The sequence below is a fragment of the Mesoplodon mirus genome, assembly GCF_964341445.2.
Source record: "Mesoplodon mirus genome assembly, chromosome: 12".
Taxonomy (NCBI): Eukaryota; Metazoa; Chordata; class Mammalia; order Artiodactyla; family Ziphiidae; genus Mesoplodon; species Mesoplodon mirus.
Genome location: NC_138988.1, coordinates 37104782 through 37121958, shown reverse-complemented (window position 1 = coordinate 37121958; position 17177 = coordinate 37104782). Strand labels below are relative to the sequence as shown.

The 17177-nt window shown below is 57.2% G+C and overlaps 1 protein-coding gene across 2 annotated transcripts in view; it reads left to right on the top strand.

The window, feature by feature from the left end:
* TEX264 (testis expressed 264, ER-phagy receptor) overlaps positions 1-15489 on the top strand; it is a 29214-nt gene extending 13725 nt beyond the window's left edge. For both annotated transcript variants that reach the window (XM_082639223.1, XM_082639222.1), the window contains 2 exons: positions 11068-11236; positions 14906-15489. In XM_082639223.1, the coding sequence (XP_082495349.1) occupies positions 11068-11236; positions 14906-15198 (462 nt within the window). In that variant the 3' untranslated portion in view covers positions 15199-15489. The remainder of the gene's footprint in view (positions 1-11067; positions 11237-14905) is intronic.
* The last annotated feature ends 1688 nt before the right edge of the window (positions 15490-17177 follow it).

Genomic DNA, 17177 nt, shown 5'->3' with positions numbered 1-17177 from the left:
GACATGTCCTGGTTAAGTGTCTGGTATCAGGGCTTGGGAATGAATAAATGGGGCCCTGGGTCACCAGCTGTGGCAGGTGACAGGAAGAAGAAACAGGAGGGCTGCTGTGGTAGGGAAGAAGCATGTGGAGGATGGAGGAGGATTTCCTTTGTGAGCTGGAGGTTGGCAGCCAGAAGGGTGCTGGGCGTGGGTTCGGGCCGGAGGCTGAGGAGCAGGGTGAGGCAGGAGGTGGGGGAGCTGGCTGGTGTTGAGGGCAGGAAGAGAGACATCAGTGCCTAAGGCCTGCTCAGCATTTCACCCAAGGAAGGGCTGGTGTGTGGTGTCTCTGGTCCTGTCTGTGTCATCCTCAGCTTCAAGGGCCAGTCTGGAGGAGCACCCCAGGGAAGAGACTTTCTGGGTTCCAGACCTCAGAACAGGACATGTGGTGTGGTGGCGAGCAACTCAGCCACCACAGCCTTTTCTTGGCTTCAGGGGTTTATTTTTAGACACCTTTGTCCAAATTTCCTGGCCACTGACAGCTTCACAAGTTGCCTGGTTTTGACGTCACCTCTTTGATGAAAGCCCTTCCTCCTACCTCCTCCTCCTGTGGGAGCCCGTCAGCTGTGCTCTGGGCTTGATTTTCTTGGGGTTGGGGCTGCAGCAGGGGGTGTACCATCCTCTCTCCTGCCTGTGATGAGGAAGCCTGACAGGTGCGGGGCAATGCAAGGGGCTTCTCAGGGATGTCTGCGAGGCGTGCTGTGTGGGCTTGACCACCAGCTGGGAGAGTGAGACAGATGCCGGGCTGCCCTCAGTGGAGGCACGGCCCAGGTGCTCTGCTGGTTTTGGGGGTGAGGAACAAACCCAGGTGAAAGACGAGGAAAGGGCCAGTTCTCTTTGTTGGTCTCAGCCTGCAGTGGACAGGGGGTGGCCCTGTGCCTCTCTTGGCCTAGGTGACAGAGAGAAGAGAATGTAAGGCTCGCTCTCACACCTGCCCTCTTCCCCACTGCCCTGAGACCAGAGAAAAGAGGCTGCTAATGAGATTCTGAGCGCTTCTGACTCTCCCAACCCTGACAGCTGGCTGCCTTTAACTGTGCGTGCGTGCGTGTATGTACATGTTACGTACATGTGCGTGTGTCTTTTTTCTCCACCCCACTGGCTTTTCTCTGGATCTGAGGCTGGGTCTGCTGTGGAGTTGCTTCAAACGCAGTGACAGCAGCCCGTCGAGGGGTGAGGGGGGCAGTAGCCAAGAGGAGGGGAGGGAGGGCTTGGCAGGCTCACCTGCTTCCCCAGAGGCTGGGGCGAGGGGTGGAGGTGAATGATCTCAGCGTTTTGGATGAGGGAGGTGGAGAGCAGCTGCTGTTCCGGCAGTGGCAGATGTCTGAGCCTGGGACAGGATTGGTCTCATGGGACAGCAAGGTCCTGGGGGCTCTCTGTGAGGAACCCAAAGACAAGCATTTGTCAGGTCTCTTGTGGGGATTCTGGAAGGATGGCTGGATCCCAGCTTTGTGGTCTGTGTGGCAGCCCCTGGCTCTCTGGCCAGGCTTCCCCAGCTTGGCAGCCTGGCAAGCTATAGGGGCTGGAAGTCTGCCTTTCTCCACGTAAATCACTGGGGGCCCCAGGCCAGGCACTCTGGGACAGCATGTGTGTGAGGGGTCCCTGGGTTCTGTGTGACTATTTGTCTATGTGGAAGATGCCCCAGCTTTGTCAGGCCGCTCCACCAGGGTCCAAGGAGTTAGCCTCCAGGGCAAGAGGAGACCACTCCCTGAGCCCCAGGAAGGGGGTTCTTCTGGCAGCTGAAGGAGGGAACTGAGCTTCCTTGAAATTGCAAGGTCACAGAGGAGGTGGGGCCCAGATGTCAGCCCAGAACAATAGGCAAAGGCCTCAAAATTCACCACAAGGTGAGACCAGTCTTAATGAGAGGCCAGGGAAGGCTTGGGGCACGTGGAGCAGACCAGAGATGAGTGCGAGGCCTGGGGTCCCACGTGTGGGATTGTGTGTGAGGTCCCTGAGCTCGGTACTTGACTCATATCTGTCTGCAGTTGGCAAGGAGATCACGGAGAGTGTTAGACTGGCCAACCAAGACCCCCGTGCCTGACTTCCTTCCAACAGGATCTATGATCTTTTCCATAAACCCCCTTCCCCAGGGTCTCTGCTTTCCCCAGGTTTTCAAGGGAGGTCTCCTTGTGATGTTTGGGCATCTCCTGAGTTTAGGGAGATACAGGGCATTGTCTGGGTGGAGGCTGGTTGGCTGGGTAAATGCAGGCAGGCCCTGGAGGTCAGATAGTGGCTCTTTCTCCATAGAATTGGAGATGTGTGGTAGGCAGAGCCGGTATAGTGAGCCAGTGGGGGAACCTTGGTGGTAGAGTTCTGGGATAGCTGGGTTGATGGGGCTGTTCTACCAGGGACAGCTGTGAGCAGGGACCCCAGACCTTAGTTCTCAGACTGCTCTGGGGGCCAGAGCCTAGGGGCTGTGCTAAGGTGACCCCGTGGCTGGCAGCCAGGGATAGGGGGCTGCACGCAGACCTTTACCTGCCTCAGCTGGAGTAGCTCTGCCTCTGGGTTTTACACATCAGATGACCTCCTGAGCTTTTGTTTGGAGGAGGATGTTTGAGACTTAACTGGTTTGAAAACCTCTGTCCTAAGAAGGGTACACCATTGGGCAGATGCCTCTTCCACCCCTGGCCAACTGCATGTCTGTTCTAGATCCTGAGGACGCCGTGGCAGTTACAGTGTGCGTGGAGCTGGGAGGTGCCAGGGCTCATCCCTTGTGCAGGCAGGGGCAGGAGGGGTTCCCAGAAGAGGCACTTTCTGGGAGAGCTGGAAGCTGGACCTGGAGGAAGCCCTGGGGAGTGTCACAGTGGAGATTTCCCTGGAGTGGATGTGACTGAATTCCCGAGTGGTGGGTGATAGGCTGGCAGTGTCAAGGGACAGCCAGCTGGAAACTAAGGAGCGGGGGCCTCAGCTGCCTCAGCAGGGTGCCTGCAGAAGTGGGTCATCCTGTTGAGCGTGAGCAGGGAGGAAGCTCCCAGCAGCATGGTCAGAGTCTGGGTCCTGCCCAGTGGCTCACAATCTCCTGTGTTTGTTTTCCCTCAGCCTGTCTGGGTGACTTTGAGGGAGTCAGTGATGGGGGTGGTTTGAGTCCACACTGAGGCCAAAACACCAGTAGGGAGCAGGATGGTCCTGGCAGTGGGAATCCAGGTAAGGAAGCCCCCATGGGATATGAAATTTGGGGTCGTCTCTTTCCCTGCCCGTCACCTTTGCTGAGCTAATGTGGGAGAGTTCCCGAGCTTTATTTTTAATAAGGAAGGCCTTCCTGGTATCTCAGCTCAGTCACTTAGTCTGCAGTTATTTACTGGGCCCTCCTTTGTGTGGCATTGTTTGGGGCATGGAGGAACCAGCTAGGAGGCAGGCATAGGGTCCTAATCAAAGCCAGCATCCCCATTGTTTTACCAGTAAGGACAGTGAGACCTAGGGAGGGGAGGTTACCCAAGGTCAAGAGTTGAAGCAGTGGCCAAGTCCAGACTGGATCCCTTGGGCAGAGAATCACTGATGGCTACATGCCTTTTGCCACTCTTCCCTGTCCATGATTGGGACTGGGCCCAAGAGGCTGAGGACTGTCATGAGCTTGGGATGCACTGGGAGTGGTACCCAGAGTGGGCCTGGGATGATAGCAGCACTGTGGCCTAACACCCACTTGACCCTCTGTCTCCAGCCCTGGTGGGCAGAGTCACGGGCTGAGGCTGTCGATTTGGGAGCCTGCTGGGGGAGCCAGAAACAAAGGGCAGGAAGAGCCTGGCTGCCCATTTGCCCAGCAGGGACTCATTAAGGGTTACCTTGGCAGCTGTTCTGGGCACAGGAAGCAGCTGCTGCAGGTGCCTTATTGGTCCTCATGTCCTTACCCTCAGTGAGGTGGAGATGGCTCCAGGGCCAGCTTACCTGCCACGGCTGCGACCTGCTAATTGGCCTGCCCCAGTTCAGGGAGGAGGGTGTGCTCAGTAGCACCAGGACCTGGGGCTGAATGATAAGCCCCCAGAACTCTTTGCTCCCACCATCTCTCCCAGCCACAGGGCTTAGCCTAGGGGGAGCGGGGTGGGGAGGGGAGAGATGGGTTCACTGGGAAAGGCAAAGCAACCTTTGGGGGTGGGGAAATTTGGGCTAAGCCTTGAAGGATGGGTAGTGTTCTCCAGTTAGGAAGGCAGGTCAGGCAGAGGCACTGACGTGGGCATGGCCTGTGTATCCACTGTGGCTGGAGTGCAGGGGAGGAGCAAGAATTTGGGCCCAAGAGATGAGGCTGGGTCCTGCAGGTTTTAGGGAGCCACGAATGGTGTGTGATCAGATGAATGGCAGCATCCAGGCTGGCTTTGGAACAGGACTTGAGCACTGGGGAATGGAGAGGAAGAGCCAGAGGCCACAGTCAAACTCTGAACGAGAGTAACAGAAGTTAGCAGAGAGTAGCAGTGACTCTCCATTCCCAGGTTTCCCCGGGCCAGGAGGAGGCCCCCACCCCAATTCCACAAACACACACCAAGGCTTGGCTTCCCTGACTCCCCTTAGGAAGTTGCCCCTGGATGTTGAGGTATGGGGACCCACACAGGAGGCTAAGGCTCTCCCCTCTGCCGGCCTGGGGCCCTGAAACTTGTTCCTCAGCCTCTCAGGCTTCACCCCTCCCCACTCCCCTATCCCAGTAATGAAAGCACAAAGCCAGCCTTTGCTGGGGCGGGCGTGGGAGCCACCACTCTCGAAATACCAGCTCAGATATGGTAGCTTGGCAGCCCTGCAGGACCCTGGGGGCTGAGGCTTGTCTGGATGGTGCTGTGGGCTTGGGCCATCACCAATCCAGAGAGAGCCTTTTTCCCCAGGCAGATGGGCCTTACCAAGGAAGGATTCTTTTGCTCTTTTCCAGAGAGCTTGGGATTTCAGGAACAAGGAAGGAGGAGAGATTCCAAGGAGGGAGATCCCTCCAGAGCAGAACAACTCTGCCTTTTAGTGGAGCCCTCAGATTGGGAGAGGCTGTCTGTCTGGTTATGCAGACAGGAAACCTAAGGCTCCAGAGGGAAGGTCTTTCCTGAGCAGCAAGTGGAGGTACCAGTCAGAGATGAGAAATTCAGGGCCTTCTCCTCCTCCCCTACCTCTGTCTTTCTCCCCACCTCTCCGTCCCCACTTGCCCAGCTGTCCTTCCCTCTGGCACTTCCTGATTCCTCTGGCTCCCAGGTGCTTGACTTCATGGCTCCATCTGCACCAAGCAGCCTTCCTGCTGCTGGATAATCAATCAGCAACATTTTTGTTGGCTTATAAGCTGAACTGGACTCAAGGTCCTTGACTGCACAGATGCTGCAGACAGCGGCAGGATCTCGGAGAGGGATGGGCTGTGGAGCCTGCCACGGCAGCAGCGTCGTCTGGGAGGCTGTGGCTCCCCTTCCAGATTTGGAAGGGAGAGTGTTAGGATCCCAGGTCTGAGCCCCCGAGCTCCCCGTGTGGGTACTCACCCTCACACTCCCCAGCCCTCTGCTCTTGCTCCACAAGGGCTCAGAAGGCCAGAGCAAGGCTGAGCTGGGGTTGAGTATTGGCCATCTGGACCCTGGGGAAAGGCTGGGCATGGCTGCAGATCAGGACCTGCCCGGCCCACCCAGGTATTAGGATGCTTAAGGGCCTGTGCCCCCTGTGCCTGCTTAGAGGGAACTACTCTCCCCTGCTTCTCAGAGCCCCAGCCCACCCTGGTCTCCACTGCTGCTGAGGCCCCCCCTCTTGGGCTGCGCAGGAAGCCATGGCCTGGGTGAGCAGGAATATGAGCAGAGGTGTAAATTGCATGGCAAGCTGCCGGCTCTGAGGTGAAAATGAAAAGTCTTCAGGCAGCTGTGGCAGCAGGCACAGCAGGCTGGGGTGCCAGGCACAGTGCCCTGCTCTCCCTCACACCTTCCCCCTTCTGCAGTCTTCCCCAGACTCCCACCCAAGCCTTGCTTCTCTGCCATCCCCTCCCCTGCCATTTGGGGTGGGGGTGGGCTCCCAGTTCGGCCCTGGGCTAGACCTGACCCCAAGAGGGCCTTCATCTCTTTCTTCCATTATATCTTCTAACTGGCTGATTAGTGCACAGAAAAATGGGCTGTGCTTTTGTTAATTTTGTGAGCTTAATATTTTTCGTAGTTTCTCCATTGATTCTTTTTGGGTTTTTCAAGTGTACAATTGTCTTTAAGTAATGGAGGTTTTATTCATCTTTTCCAATTCCTTACTTATTTTAAGATCATCTGTTCCAATCTCTTTATTTTACAGTTGGGGAGATTGAGACCCAGGGAGAAGCCACCCATTTGTCAATAGCTAGGCCAAGGCTCTGGGCTCCTGCCTGGAGCTCTTTCTGCCACTTCCCTCCCGCTCTGTCCCGTCCCTGGCAACCCCATCTCATTCCTTTTCTCCTTTGCCTCTCATCTGCAGAGCTTTGGGCCGTCCTGCTCCAAGGGGGAAGGGTACTCACCATCCCTTCTGCAGGCTCTCCCTTGCTAGCTAGCACTGCAGCATCCCCAGAGCTGCCTCCTGCTGTCACTTCCTGCCCCACAGACAGGCTTAGGTTTTGGTCCAGAGGCTGTTGAAAGGCCCATTGGGTATGAGGGGGAGCCTGGGAGAGGGAAGTTGACGGAAGTTCCTGGGCAGAATAATAACAATGTGCCACATTCCAGCAGCAGCCCCCGCTGCACCTCCCCCATCACTTTGCACATTCGATGCAGACCAGCTGCCTAAGGGGCCTCCAGGGTCTGAGCCCCAACTTGCAGGGACTGCTATGTGCAGGCGGGTGCACGTCAGTGTCTGTGTAATTAAAAATGAGCATGCCTCACTTCACCCAGTGAAGAGATGCCATCACCTCGAGTGGGATGCAACAGCTGTTTGCTGGCTGTGTGGCTGCCCAGCTCTTCAGCCTGGCGTGGAGGGACAGGTAGGACTGGTCCACTCAGAGTGAACAGGAAGACCCAGGGCCCTTCACTTCAGTGAGACAGGAAGTAGAGGGCTTTGATGGGGTGGAGATTGATAGAGCAGACCTCATCCCTTTCTGGGCCTAGAGCTCATCTAGGAGATGCATGACCCAGACCTTGGCCTGCACCCATTGCCTCGTCCTTTTGGGGATTTGAGGCCACATAGCTCTGAGCAAACCCAGGCTCTGGGCAGCCTGGGAATGGGATCCACCCTGTCTCCCCCGCTGGACCTGACCTCTTCTGCACGCCACACTCTCCCCACCCCTAGCCCAGGCCAGGGCACAGGTTGATGGTTTGAGAGCAGAACGCCAAATGAGAGTAGTTCAAGTCCTCTCTCTTTCTTCCTTCCTCCCCTCTCCTAATTCAGTAAGAACTACCAGGGGAGGCACTGTGGGTCCTGTGGGGAAACCTTGGCTCGGCATATGCCAATCTGGTGCCTTTGCAGGACCCCTGAGCTTCACCCCACCCAGGACATGAGCTCAGCCTGAGGTGAGGAGGGAGTGTGTGGTGTGTTCCCAAGGTAGCCAGGGCAGTGGCACCATGGCAGCCTTTTGTGTGCTGTTCCTTCCCTTGTCTCCCGACACCCCTGTGGGGAGTGTGAGCACCTGGTGTTGGTGCAGGAGTGGTGTGGGGAGTGCTGGTGACTGAGGTCTCCTGGAAATCCCTGCATTGTGGGTGGTGTCCCAAGTCCACCTATTGTTTCTGTTTATGGAAGCCCCAGGGGGGAGGGAATCCTTGGAGGTGTGTCTGAGGGACTGGAACTCTGGAATCCAGTTTCTAGCAGTTCCTAGTGGCACCTTGGCATGATTAGCTGACTTCTTCCTGTTAGGCGGAGAGGATTATAGACATTTGCATCTCTCCCACCTTGGAGCAGGGCTTTGTGATCCCCTTGAGTCTGTGTGTGGGAATGCGTTGCCCTGGTTTGTGGCCTCATCAGATAGCCCGTGGCTTCAGTGGCCAGAGCAGGTTCCCCTGTCCTGGTGATGCTTCCTCAAGCCTCTGGCTGTCTGGTCTGTGGGAGGGGTTGTGCCCAGGGCTGGGAAGACTCCAGGCCCATCCAGTCAGTCCCCTTTCCCCAGAAGTACCAGCCCAGTGTGACATTGGCCTGGTGTCCTTGGCAGTCAGTTCTCCAAGGGCTCCCTGAGGCTAGCTGACGGAGAGGCAGCTGGCCTTGCCTTACTTCGATGATTTTCCAATATTTACCAGGTCATCAACACGCTGCCCGGGCCACAGCTCCTGCTGTGCAGAGAGGACCTGAGAGCTGACCCATGGCTATCCTCTCTTCCCTCAGAGACTGCACCTGGCTGGGAGGGAAAGGGCTTGTTCTCTCTGCCTGATCACTTAGGGACAGGGCATATGGCTAGTCCTGCCCCCACCCTCCATCCCCAGCCCCCCACTGAACTCATTCTTGGTCAGTGGGCAGAACGTGGAGAGGGATCTCAAGGAGAGGCTACAGGGACAGTTATAAGCCCCTCCCCCGTCTATGGGCCTGGGTTGGAAGTTTCTGCCTTTGCCTTCTTCCTGCCCCTTCTCTGCTCCTGAGTCTGAATTTTGACAGGATCAGGCATGTGTTAAAATGATTTGGGCTGAGCCGTCAATGAGATTTTAATTAGCTCCATGCCTGTCTCCAGTAGGGAGGGCCAGGGTCCCCCAGGTGGCTTGGGTAGGACTGGGCTGGGCTCGGGTATTAGACTGCCTCTCCAGGGGCCTGGGGACAGGCTTGGGCAGCTGGCATTCTCTGTGTGGGATGCTGTGATGAGGGAGGGCTGGGCAGGGAAGGAAGGGCTGGGTAGCCCCAGGCCAGTTTTCTCTCCTTCCTCTGTCTCCCCTGTTCCTCTGTTCTCCCGGATGGCTTTGAGATGAAGGCGACGGCAAGGATGGAGGATGCAGTTTCCATGGCAACAGGGCTGTCCACAGCCAGGCAACTTCAGAACCGGGCTCTCCGGAGGAGGCAGATGCACAGAGCAGCCACAGAGAGCTGCCTCCCGCCTGCCAGTGAGGGGGCTGGCAGAGCAGTTGGCAAGGGTGGCTGCTTGGTGCTACCCACCCTGATGCCTGGCCTCCAGGAGAGGGTGGAAAGGGCACTGTTCCCTCTTATCATCCCTGTTACTTACAAAAGGAAAGCTAGGCAGGTGGCTTGAGTGTTGGCGAGGGTTGTCCCTGGAATTTCTGGGTGGGCACAGGCTCTGATTCCTGGAAGCATCCCCAAAAGCCGACTGTCTTCAGCCCTTGAGAGATGGGCCTCCGGGTAGCTGATCGCCTCTCAGCAGCTTCCTTTTGGACCCTTTGAATGCCCAGAGTATGGAATGCTGGTGAAGGCCATGCCCTGATTGGGTTTGGGGGCCCTTTCCCTCTAGCTATCAGGGAATGACCTGGACCTTCTTCAGGGAGCCTCCCTGACCCTGGCCTCGTGACCCAGTTCACTGAGTGGGGTTCAGGTTTGGCAGATGCTCGCCCCCAGGTGCTGGCAGTAGAGGGGCCCCAGAGCCTGGTAGCTACTCATTCCTGATGTCGTCTTCTTGTTCACCCTCCTCCTGAAGACCAGGGCTGGGGTGGGTGTGTGGGCAGGTGGAAAAGCAGAGGCAGCCATTGATGTGTTTGGAGATGGGAAGAGCTGGGGGCATGGCCTCATTAGATGGCCAAAAGAGTACCCATGTTAGCAAAGAAGGTCAGACTCAAACTATTAAAAATAATGACTTTCCTTCACTGCCCCTGGAGGTGTCAGGGCTAGGGTGTCCCACTCTGTTCGAGCGCACAGAGTCTTAGGACGAAAGGCCTCGCCTGGGTCACCCATAGAGTCAGAGGCTGAGCTACAGCTAGGCCTTGGGCCAGGACATCCACCCCCATGTGGCCTCCAGCTGGCTGCTGAGGGCCCTGGCTGGATAAAATAAACCTTCCTTCCCTCTCTCTCCCGGGGGCTCATTTTTCTCTCTGTTCACTTGCTTCAACTGGAGGGGGGTTCCTCAGCCCTAAGCGTGGCCAGGCAGGCAGACAAGTGGAGTCCTGGAGTGGCTTCTCCCCACCAGGCAGTAAGTCTCTCATTACCACTAAGTGGAAGGCTCATTTCAGAGCTCATGGTGAGAGCCGGGCGGGTGCTATAAATAGCTGTGTTGTGAAGGTTGGCGGGTGAGCAGTGACAGGGCAGGGTCCTTGCAATCATCTTAGTGGATAATTGTGCTCCATTGCAGGAAGAGGGGCAGGCTCAGGAGCAAGATGCACTTGACCCCTGTTCTGGTTTGTCTCCCTGTCTCAGGGCAGCTCTGGCATGTGTCTGTGCCCCTTTCACATACACTGGGGGCTATGGAGCACTGGGTTCTGTGTTCACGCAGAAGGGAGTGGAGTGCCTGTCTACACATGGGGCCCTATAAGCTGGCACTTCAGCCCACTGGGGAGTTGGGCAGTGTCCAGTATTAGACCTACTTGTCTTGTCTGTTCCTCCAGCCTAGAGTCTGCCACCTCCCCCTCGGCTGAAACTCAGGACCCAGGTCTGAGAAGGGGTGGGAACCAATCACATCTGATAGTCTCGGAGGTTGGAATAGACCTGAACCAGCAGGGGAATGGGAGTAAGAGAGAGGTTTACGTGGCCTGGAGCTCCTATTCAGGGTTAGTCAGTAACATGTCTGCAAGGGCAGGGACTAGAGGCCTGAGAGTCAGGGGCACTGCCTCTCCTGATATTGGTGGGTCAGTCAGCATTGTCCAGGGCAGAGGGGAGGTCAGGGCCATGGGATCCTGAGATGGCAAGTCTGGCAGGTCAGACCTTGGCTTGGCTTGGGTGCCTGGGGCCAAAGACTGTGGGGTCCCTGTCCTAGGGTAGTCTGGGGTGCTAAGCTTTGTGGCTCTGTGAGACCAGTGCTTTCTGAAACAGCATTTTGGTCCCAGGATTAGTAGTGCCAGGCTCCTGGGTTCTTTTAGCACCTGTCCTAGGACTCCCAGGTCCTCAGACCACTGCCCCCTGGAGTATGAGGCCCTGCCCTTAGGATGCTGTGTGGGTGTCTTCGGGAGATTGGGGCAGGAAGTGGAGCCAGCCCCCTGGGAGGGAGTAAGCAATGGACTGTTCCTGGGGCCACTCAGGGACGTGTGGGTCAGAGGCCCTGTAGGGCTCATTCCGCCTTTCGTGCTCTCCCACAAGGAGCGGAAGTTGTGTGCCCACCCACGGCTGGAGATCTACCAGCAAGACCAGATCTATTTCATATGCCCACTGGCACGGCAGGGAGACTTCTATGTGCCTGAGGTGAAGGAGACAAAGCGGAAATTCCGGGGCCCTGCAGAGGCCAATGATGCCCAGGTGGACGGCACAGGTACGGGGCAGGGGTGTTGCGGGGGGAAGAGGGTGGGACCTCCTCCCTGGCTGGGTGGCACTTGGGTGTCCAGGCGAAGCTTGACAGAGGTGGAAGAAGGGACCCATCTACCCACGTGCAGAGTTATCTGTCCTTAGACACGCAGATCCCTGTAGGTGTGGCTTCACACGTTACCCCTGGCAATGCAGATACAAAGACCCTGCCTGGATTCCCTTCAGATGCAGCAGGAGTACCCTTGGAAACACAGATCACAGACAGCTGGATGCTCATGGGAGGGGGCTGAGGCTGCTTAGGAAAGGCATCACTTGGGTGGGCTCGTCAGGAAGTGAGATTGGCTCTGGATATGGAAGGTAAGGAGAGGAACAAGGTGTCCCCCAGTATGGGGCCCCACCCCGAGCCAGCTGCTTTCTTCCTTCCAAAGAGGAACAGGGGGACTTCCCTGGTGGCCCAGTGGTTAAGAATCCACCTGCCAATACAGGGGACATGGGTTCGAGCCCTGGTCCGGGAAGATCCCACATGCCGCGGAACAGCTAAGCCCTTGCACCACAACTACTGAGCCTGCGCTCTAGAGCCCATGAGCCACATCTACTGAAGGCCATGTGCCTAGAGCCCATGCTCCGCAACAAGAGAAGCCACCACAATGAGAAACCTGCGCACCACAATGAAGAGCAGCCCCTGCTCGCCACAACTAGAAAAAGCCCACGTGCAGCAGCTAAGACCCAATGCAACCAAGAATAAATAAATCAATGAATCAGTCAAAGAGGAACCAGAGAGCATGCAGAGGGGAGCCAGGAGATCAGCGCCCCGCCCCTTCCATCAGAGCCAGCCTTCCTACCCCAGGTCCAGGCCAGTAGGTTGCTTGCCTGCTCTCAGCCCACCCCCTTTCGTGACCTCTTATGACCCTGAGCTGTCCCCAGGGGCGAGGGGGCCTGCTGGTAACATCTCAAGTGGTCTTAGAGGGTCTAAGGCTTGGCCATGCTGGTGGAGCCTCATGTGACTCTGGAGGTCCATGACCTGTGGGAGTGGTACAGGGCTGGGAGGAGAGTGACTGTCCCTCTTCACCTCCTGCTTTAGGAGACTCCCTCTGTCCATCCAATCTTCAACAGCCAAGGTCACCCTGAGAGACATGTGTTGGCGGGGGCAGGGGGCGGGTACTGGGAGGCAGCCTTCACTCCCTAGGGGCCATGTCCAACACAGTTAACTTCATCTGCCACTTAATTACCTCCATGGGGCACTGCTTCCACCAGCCTGGTAGTGCCTGGCAGACACTCTTCAGTGCCCCTACAGTGGGCACAGGACATACGACAAGGTCAGCAGGCCAAGGCAGTCCCCAGGGCAGGAGGGGAGCACCTTGACCTTCTTTCAACCTCCCTTGGCTGCCTGCACCCCCTTTCTTTTCCCCCTCACCCAGCTCCCCTTTCAAACACCGCCTGCCAGGGTGTTGAAGGACTGCTTGGCACCCACTACAGCTGCCTGCAACCTAGCTCCCACGCCCCCAGCTCCTTGCCTACCCACCAGCCTGCCCACCCACTCCCTGGAGTGGGGGCTAGGGGTCTGCCCTCCTCTGATAGGGTCTGCCCTGGCACCTGGGGCGGACTCTGGGTGTCTGCCTGCCAGGTGCATGCCACTTGCGCAGCAGTGTGTGGTGGATGCCTGTCTGCCCAAGGCTTGGCCTGTCCCTGTCTGCCTCCCTGCTGTGGCCCCCGCTTGGGCTGGGAGGTGAAAGGGGGTGATTAGCTGCCTTGCGCCTGTTATTACATTGATGTATTATTTAGCTCCAGAGAGGCGATGAATATTTGATCTTCTTGCACTGACTGTGGGCAGTGGAGGAGGGAGGGACTGGGGTGAGGTGGCAGCTTCATTCTCTGCCTCAGCAGCCTTCGGGATTTAGGTGCTACCCTGCCTTGCCTGGCCTCTTCTGCCCTGGGACACAGACCCAGGACTCTGGACTTCCTCCTGTGCAGACCTTGATGGAGCTGGAGGGTTGCCACTTCCCTGCCTTGGACTCCTTTGCCAGAAGTGTCCACATGTGCCCAGGGGCTGTCCTCATCCCAGCATGCTGGTCCCTGACCTGAAGGGGCACCCCCTGGGCTCCTTCCTCTGATCATTCCTAGCCTAGGAACTGGGAGAGGGAGGAGGCAGCTAGCTGGCAAGCAGACAGGTTCCCATACCTGGGTCCCAAGAGAGCCATTGGGTGGGTGGGCGGATTGAACTTAATGGGGCCAGGGAGAAATTATCCCCCTCCTTTGCTCCTTTCAGGCCTGCAGCCTCTGGGGCACCAATCATTATTTAAGGCAAGAAAGAGGAGCTGGAGCCCTGCCCCAGGGTCTGAGGGAACCACCCATAATTCAGGGAGTAGTCCTGGCTCACTCTTGAATACCTCCACTCTGGGAGCCATGACTGAGGCCCCAGCAAGAAGAGGGCCCTGGGCCAGCAACCTGGCACTTACAGGGCTCATCTCACCTCTGTCAGTAGGTCCCAGATGTCATCTTGGGGCCAAGGAGGCTGAGGGAGCAGATCCCACCCCACCCCACCCCTCACCCTGGGCTCCAGCTGAGGTTCAGTGAAAGTTCCAGGCCAAGTCCCAAATGCCAAGCAGTCCCCAGCTGTGCTGGGCTCGGGGCTCAATCACCATGGAGACAGGATCTGAGGAAGCTGTGATGTTTGATAGCTGCCCCCTTCCCTCTCACACAGGAAGGGAGGCATATCCGCCTTCTCTCAGTCTGGATTCCTACGCACAGTAGGCCTGAGCTCTTTGCTCTTCCTTGCCACCCCAAACTGCTCTCAGTGCCTCTGACCTGAGGAGGTGAATTGAGGGGCTGCTTCTGAGCAGGGCAGATGAACCTGCCCTGGAGGACGTGTTGGGGGTGGGAGAGCAGGCTGGGAGAGATCTCAGTGCTCTCCAGCCACTTGCAGAGTGCTCCCATGGTCCCTTCTGCTGCATTGTGGCTCAGGAGCCACTAGTGGTTGGGGATGGGTAAGGACTCCTCTGGGGTGACCCAGGCATAGGGGAAGAAAGTCCTTAAAATGCTTCGTCCCAACACCCTCCTCCCATGTAATTGGTCGAGGATTTCTCAGGACTTCTCCATCCCACTCCTGCCCCAGCCTCCTCCTCAAACTGGGGCTCAGTGTGGGCCAGAGGCAGGGATATGGCTGCCCCTTGGGGAGCCCTGCATGGGGGAGGGACACAGGAGAGCAGTCCTCCTGGTCCATTCTCCTGTCCTCAGGCCTTATGGGCAGTGTTCTGGCGTTGGAGAAACCTCTCTCCAAGCCTGAAATGGGGGGTGGAGGAGGGGACACTACTTAAGTCTCTTTGTCCTACCCTCAGCTCCTCAGGTTGGGGCTGAATGGTCCTTAATGGACTGTTGGGGGCTGGGGGGGCAGCAGGCTTTGTGGGAGTGCAGGGAGCTGAGGCTAATTCAGGGTAGGGAGAGGAGTATACAGCAGGCTGTCCTCCCTCCCTCCCTCCCTGTTCTGTCCCTCTGCCCTGCCAGTGCAGCTCAAGTCAGGGCAGAGGGCAGCTGGAATGAGCCTCTTGAGCCAGGGGCAGCTTTATTATTCATGAGCACACTGTGTATGCTGAGTTGCTGGGCTGGTGGGAGAGCCTCAGTCCTCTCCCTGGAGGAGGGGGTGGGGGCCCTAGCTAACCTGTGCTCCCTCTTCCTCCAGGAACTGACACGATGAGTGACACGAGTTCTGTAGGCCTGGAGGTGGGTCCTGGCAGCCGGGAGACTTCAGCTGCCACACTGTCCCCTGGGGTGAGCAGCCATGGCTGGGATGATGGTGACACCCGCAGTGAGCACAGCTACAGCGAGTCGGGTGCCAGCGGCTCCTCCTTTGAGGAGCTGGACCTGGAGGGCGAGGGACCCCTGGGGGAGCCAAGGGTCGGCCCTGAGGCTGAACCGCTGGGGGTTGCCAAGTGGCCCCGGGAGCCCAGTACCCCTGAGAAGGGCGAGGAGTAACCCGCAGCCTGCACCTTCCTGCTAAGGAACTGAGCAGTCTCTTCAGTCCTCTTCTTCCTCCACCTCCCGGGCTCAGGCTGGGGCCAGGGGTCTCAAGTGGACCTGACTTCTACTGCCCTGGGCCTCTGGCTAAGCCTTCTCCTCACTGACCTCTCAGCTCCCAGAGCCATAGGAGCCGGGACTGTTGTTGGCACCCAGCCCCCGGGGCTGGCACCCCTGTTACATCTTTTTTTCAGATTCACATTGGAGCTTCCAGGACCCAGAATAAAGCAAATGCTTTTCTTTGTTTCACCTGGATTTGTACTGTGCATTTGTTTGTTCCACCTTGGGGAACCCAGAGTGGGCAGAAGCACCCCCAACCTGAAGAGAGGAAGGAACTTGGCCAGGTACCCTGGGGTGGGGTGGGGTAGGGGGAATTGGAGGCCTTTCACTCCCTGTTCTTTGGCTCCACTTGACAGCTGCCCCTCCACTGCAGCAGCTCCAGAGGCTCCCCCAGGCTGCTGGAGAGCAGGCAGATCAGGACAAGGGGTGTGAAAGCTGAGCATGGGGTGCCCTCTGGGGCTCAGGAGTGGGGAGCTCACAGCCTGCCTCAGTCTGCTTCCAAGGGATGCCTTTGTGTCTGTGGCTAGAGTGTGCCTGTGCTGACACTGTTCTCTGTCCAGCCGGTGAGGACATCCCCTCCGCGCCTGCCAGTGGCTGGGTATCTGTGTGTGTGCATGTGAACACACGCATGCCTTTGGTCTTTTATGTGTAACCATGGATGGGTTGGGTCATGGTGGTCCTGGGTGAGGCTGTGCCCAAGTGGGCATCAGGATGTGATTGTGGCTGGGCGTGGCTGTATTTGTGTGGATGGCTATGTGACTCTGTGCACGTGTTGCTGTGCTTAGTGTCTAACTTTGGTTGTATTATAGGGGGGTGAGGCTGGCTATCTGGGAGCATCACTTGGGGGGCTTTGTCCATATACGGCTGTCTGTGTGTAGTTATGTGTCTGTGTACAGCTGTGTTTGGCGGGGTGTGTTCGTGTGTAAAGCTGTGTGTTTTTCTGTGTCCATATGTAAAGTTATAGGTCTTTGCAGCTGTGTGTCCATGAGTATAGCTATATATGTGTGGACATGTTCACCTGTACAGCTGCGTATATGTGTCCATGTGTACAGCTGTGTGTCCACATGTAGAGCTATGAATTACGGCTGTGTCTGTGTATACAGCTGTGTGTGCAGTTGTGTGTTTATGTGTACTGCTGTGTGTGTGGCTGTGTCCACATGTACAGCTCTGCATTTAAGGCTGGGTGTGTGTTTGTGTTTGCATAGCTGGGTGTGTAACTGCATGTCCATGTGCTGTGGCGGGACCGTGCAGCTCACTTGCTGCGGGCCATATAATGGCCCCTTGGGCTTGTGCTGTGTTTAAAGCCCCATGTCTTTTGTGAGGCTGCCTTGGTGAGGGGGCTGGGACTGCTGTGCAGCTCCTCTCACCTCAGAACCCTGCTGCTGTCAGCCCCTCTGCTCCAGGGGCCCAACCCGTCACTCACCTACCCCAGGGAGCAGTTGCTCTGAGACAGCGGAGAGGGAGGGAACAGCAGGAGCTGGAAGACAGCATGTCTGTCTCTCCAGCCTTGTCTGACAGCTCTGAACCCTCATCCTGCTGCCACCTTGCCTCTCACATTAGCGCTGGAGTTTGTTGGGGTTTGATATCTTGGTCTGTTGTACAGCTGTGCTCTTTCCAGAGCAGTGGAGCGTCCAGTTTCTGTGTCCGGGGAAAATGCCTGTCCTTCCTTGGTGACAACCCCCTGCCCCCCAACGCCAAGCCCACATGTAGGTGTGTGTACCAGAGGGACCTGGGATTAGCATGTGCTCATTGGCATGCATCTGAGCTAGGCTTACCTCTACTGACACCTGTGGAAGAAAGGGCAGCACCAGGGGAACGTGTAGAGATGCTGTGCCCCTTAGTACATGTTAGTGCGTGCGTTGTGGCTCTGGGGCTAA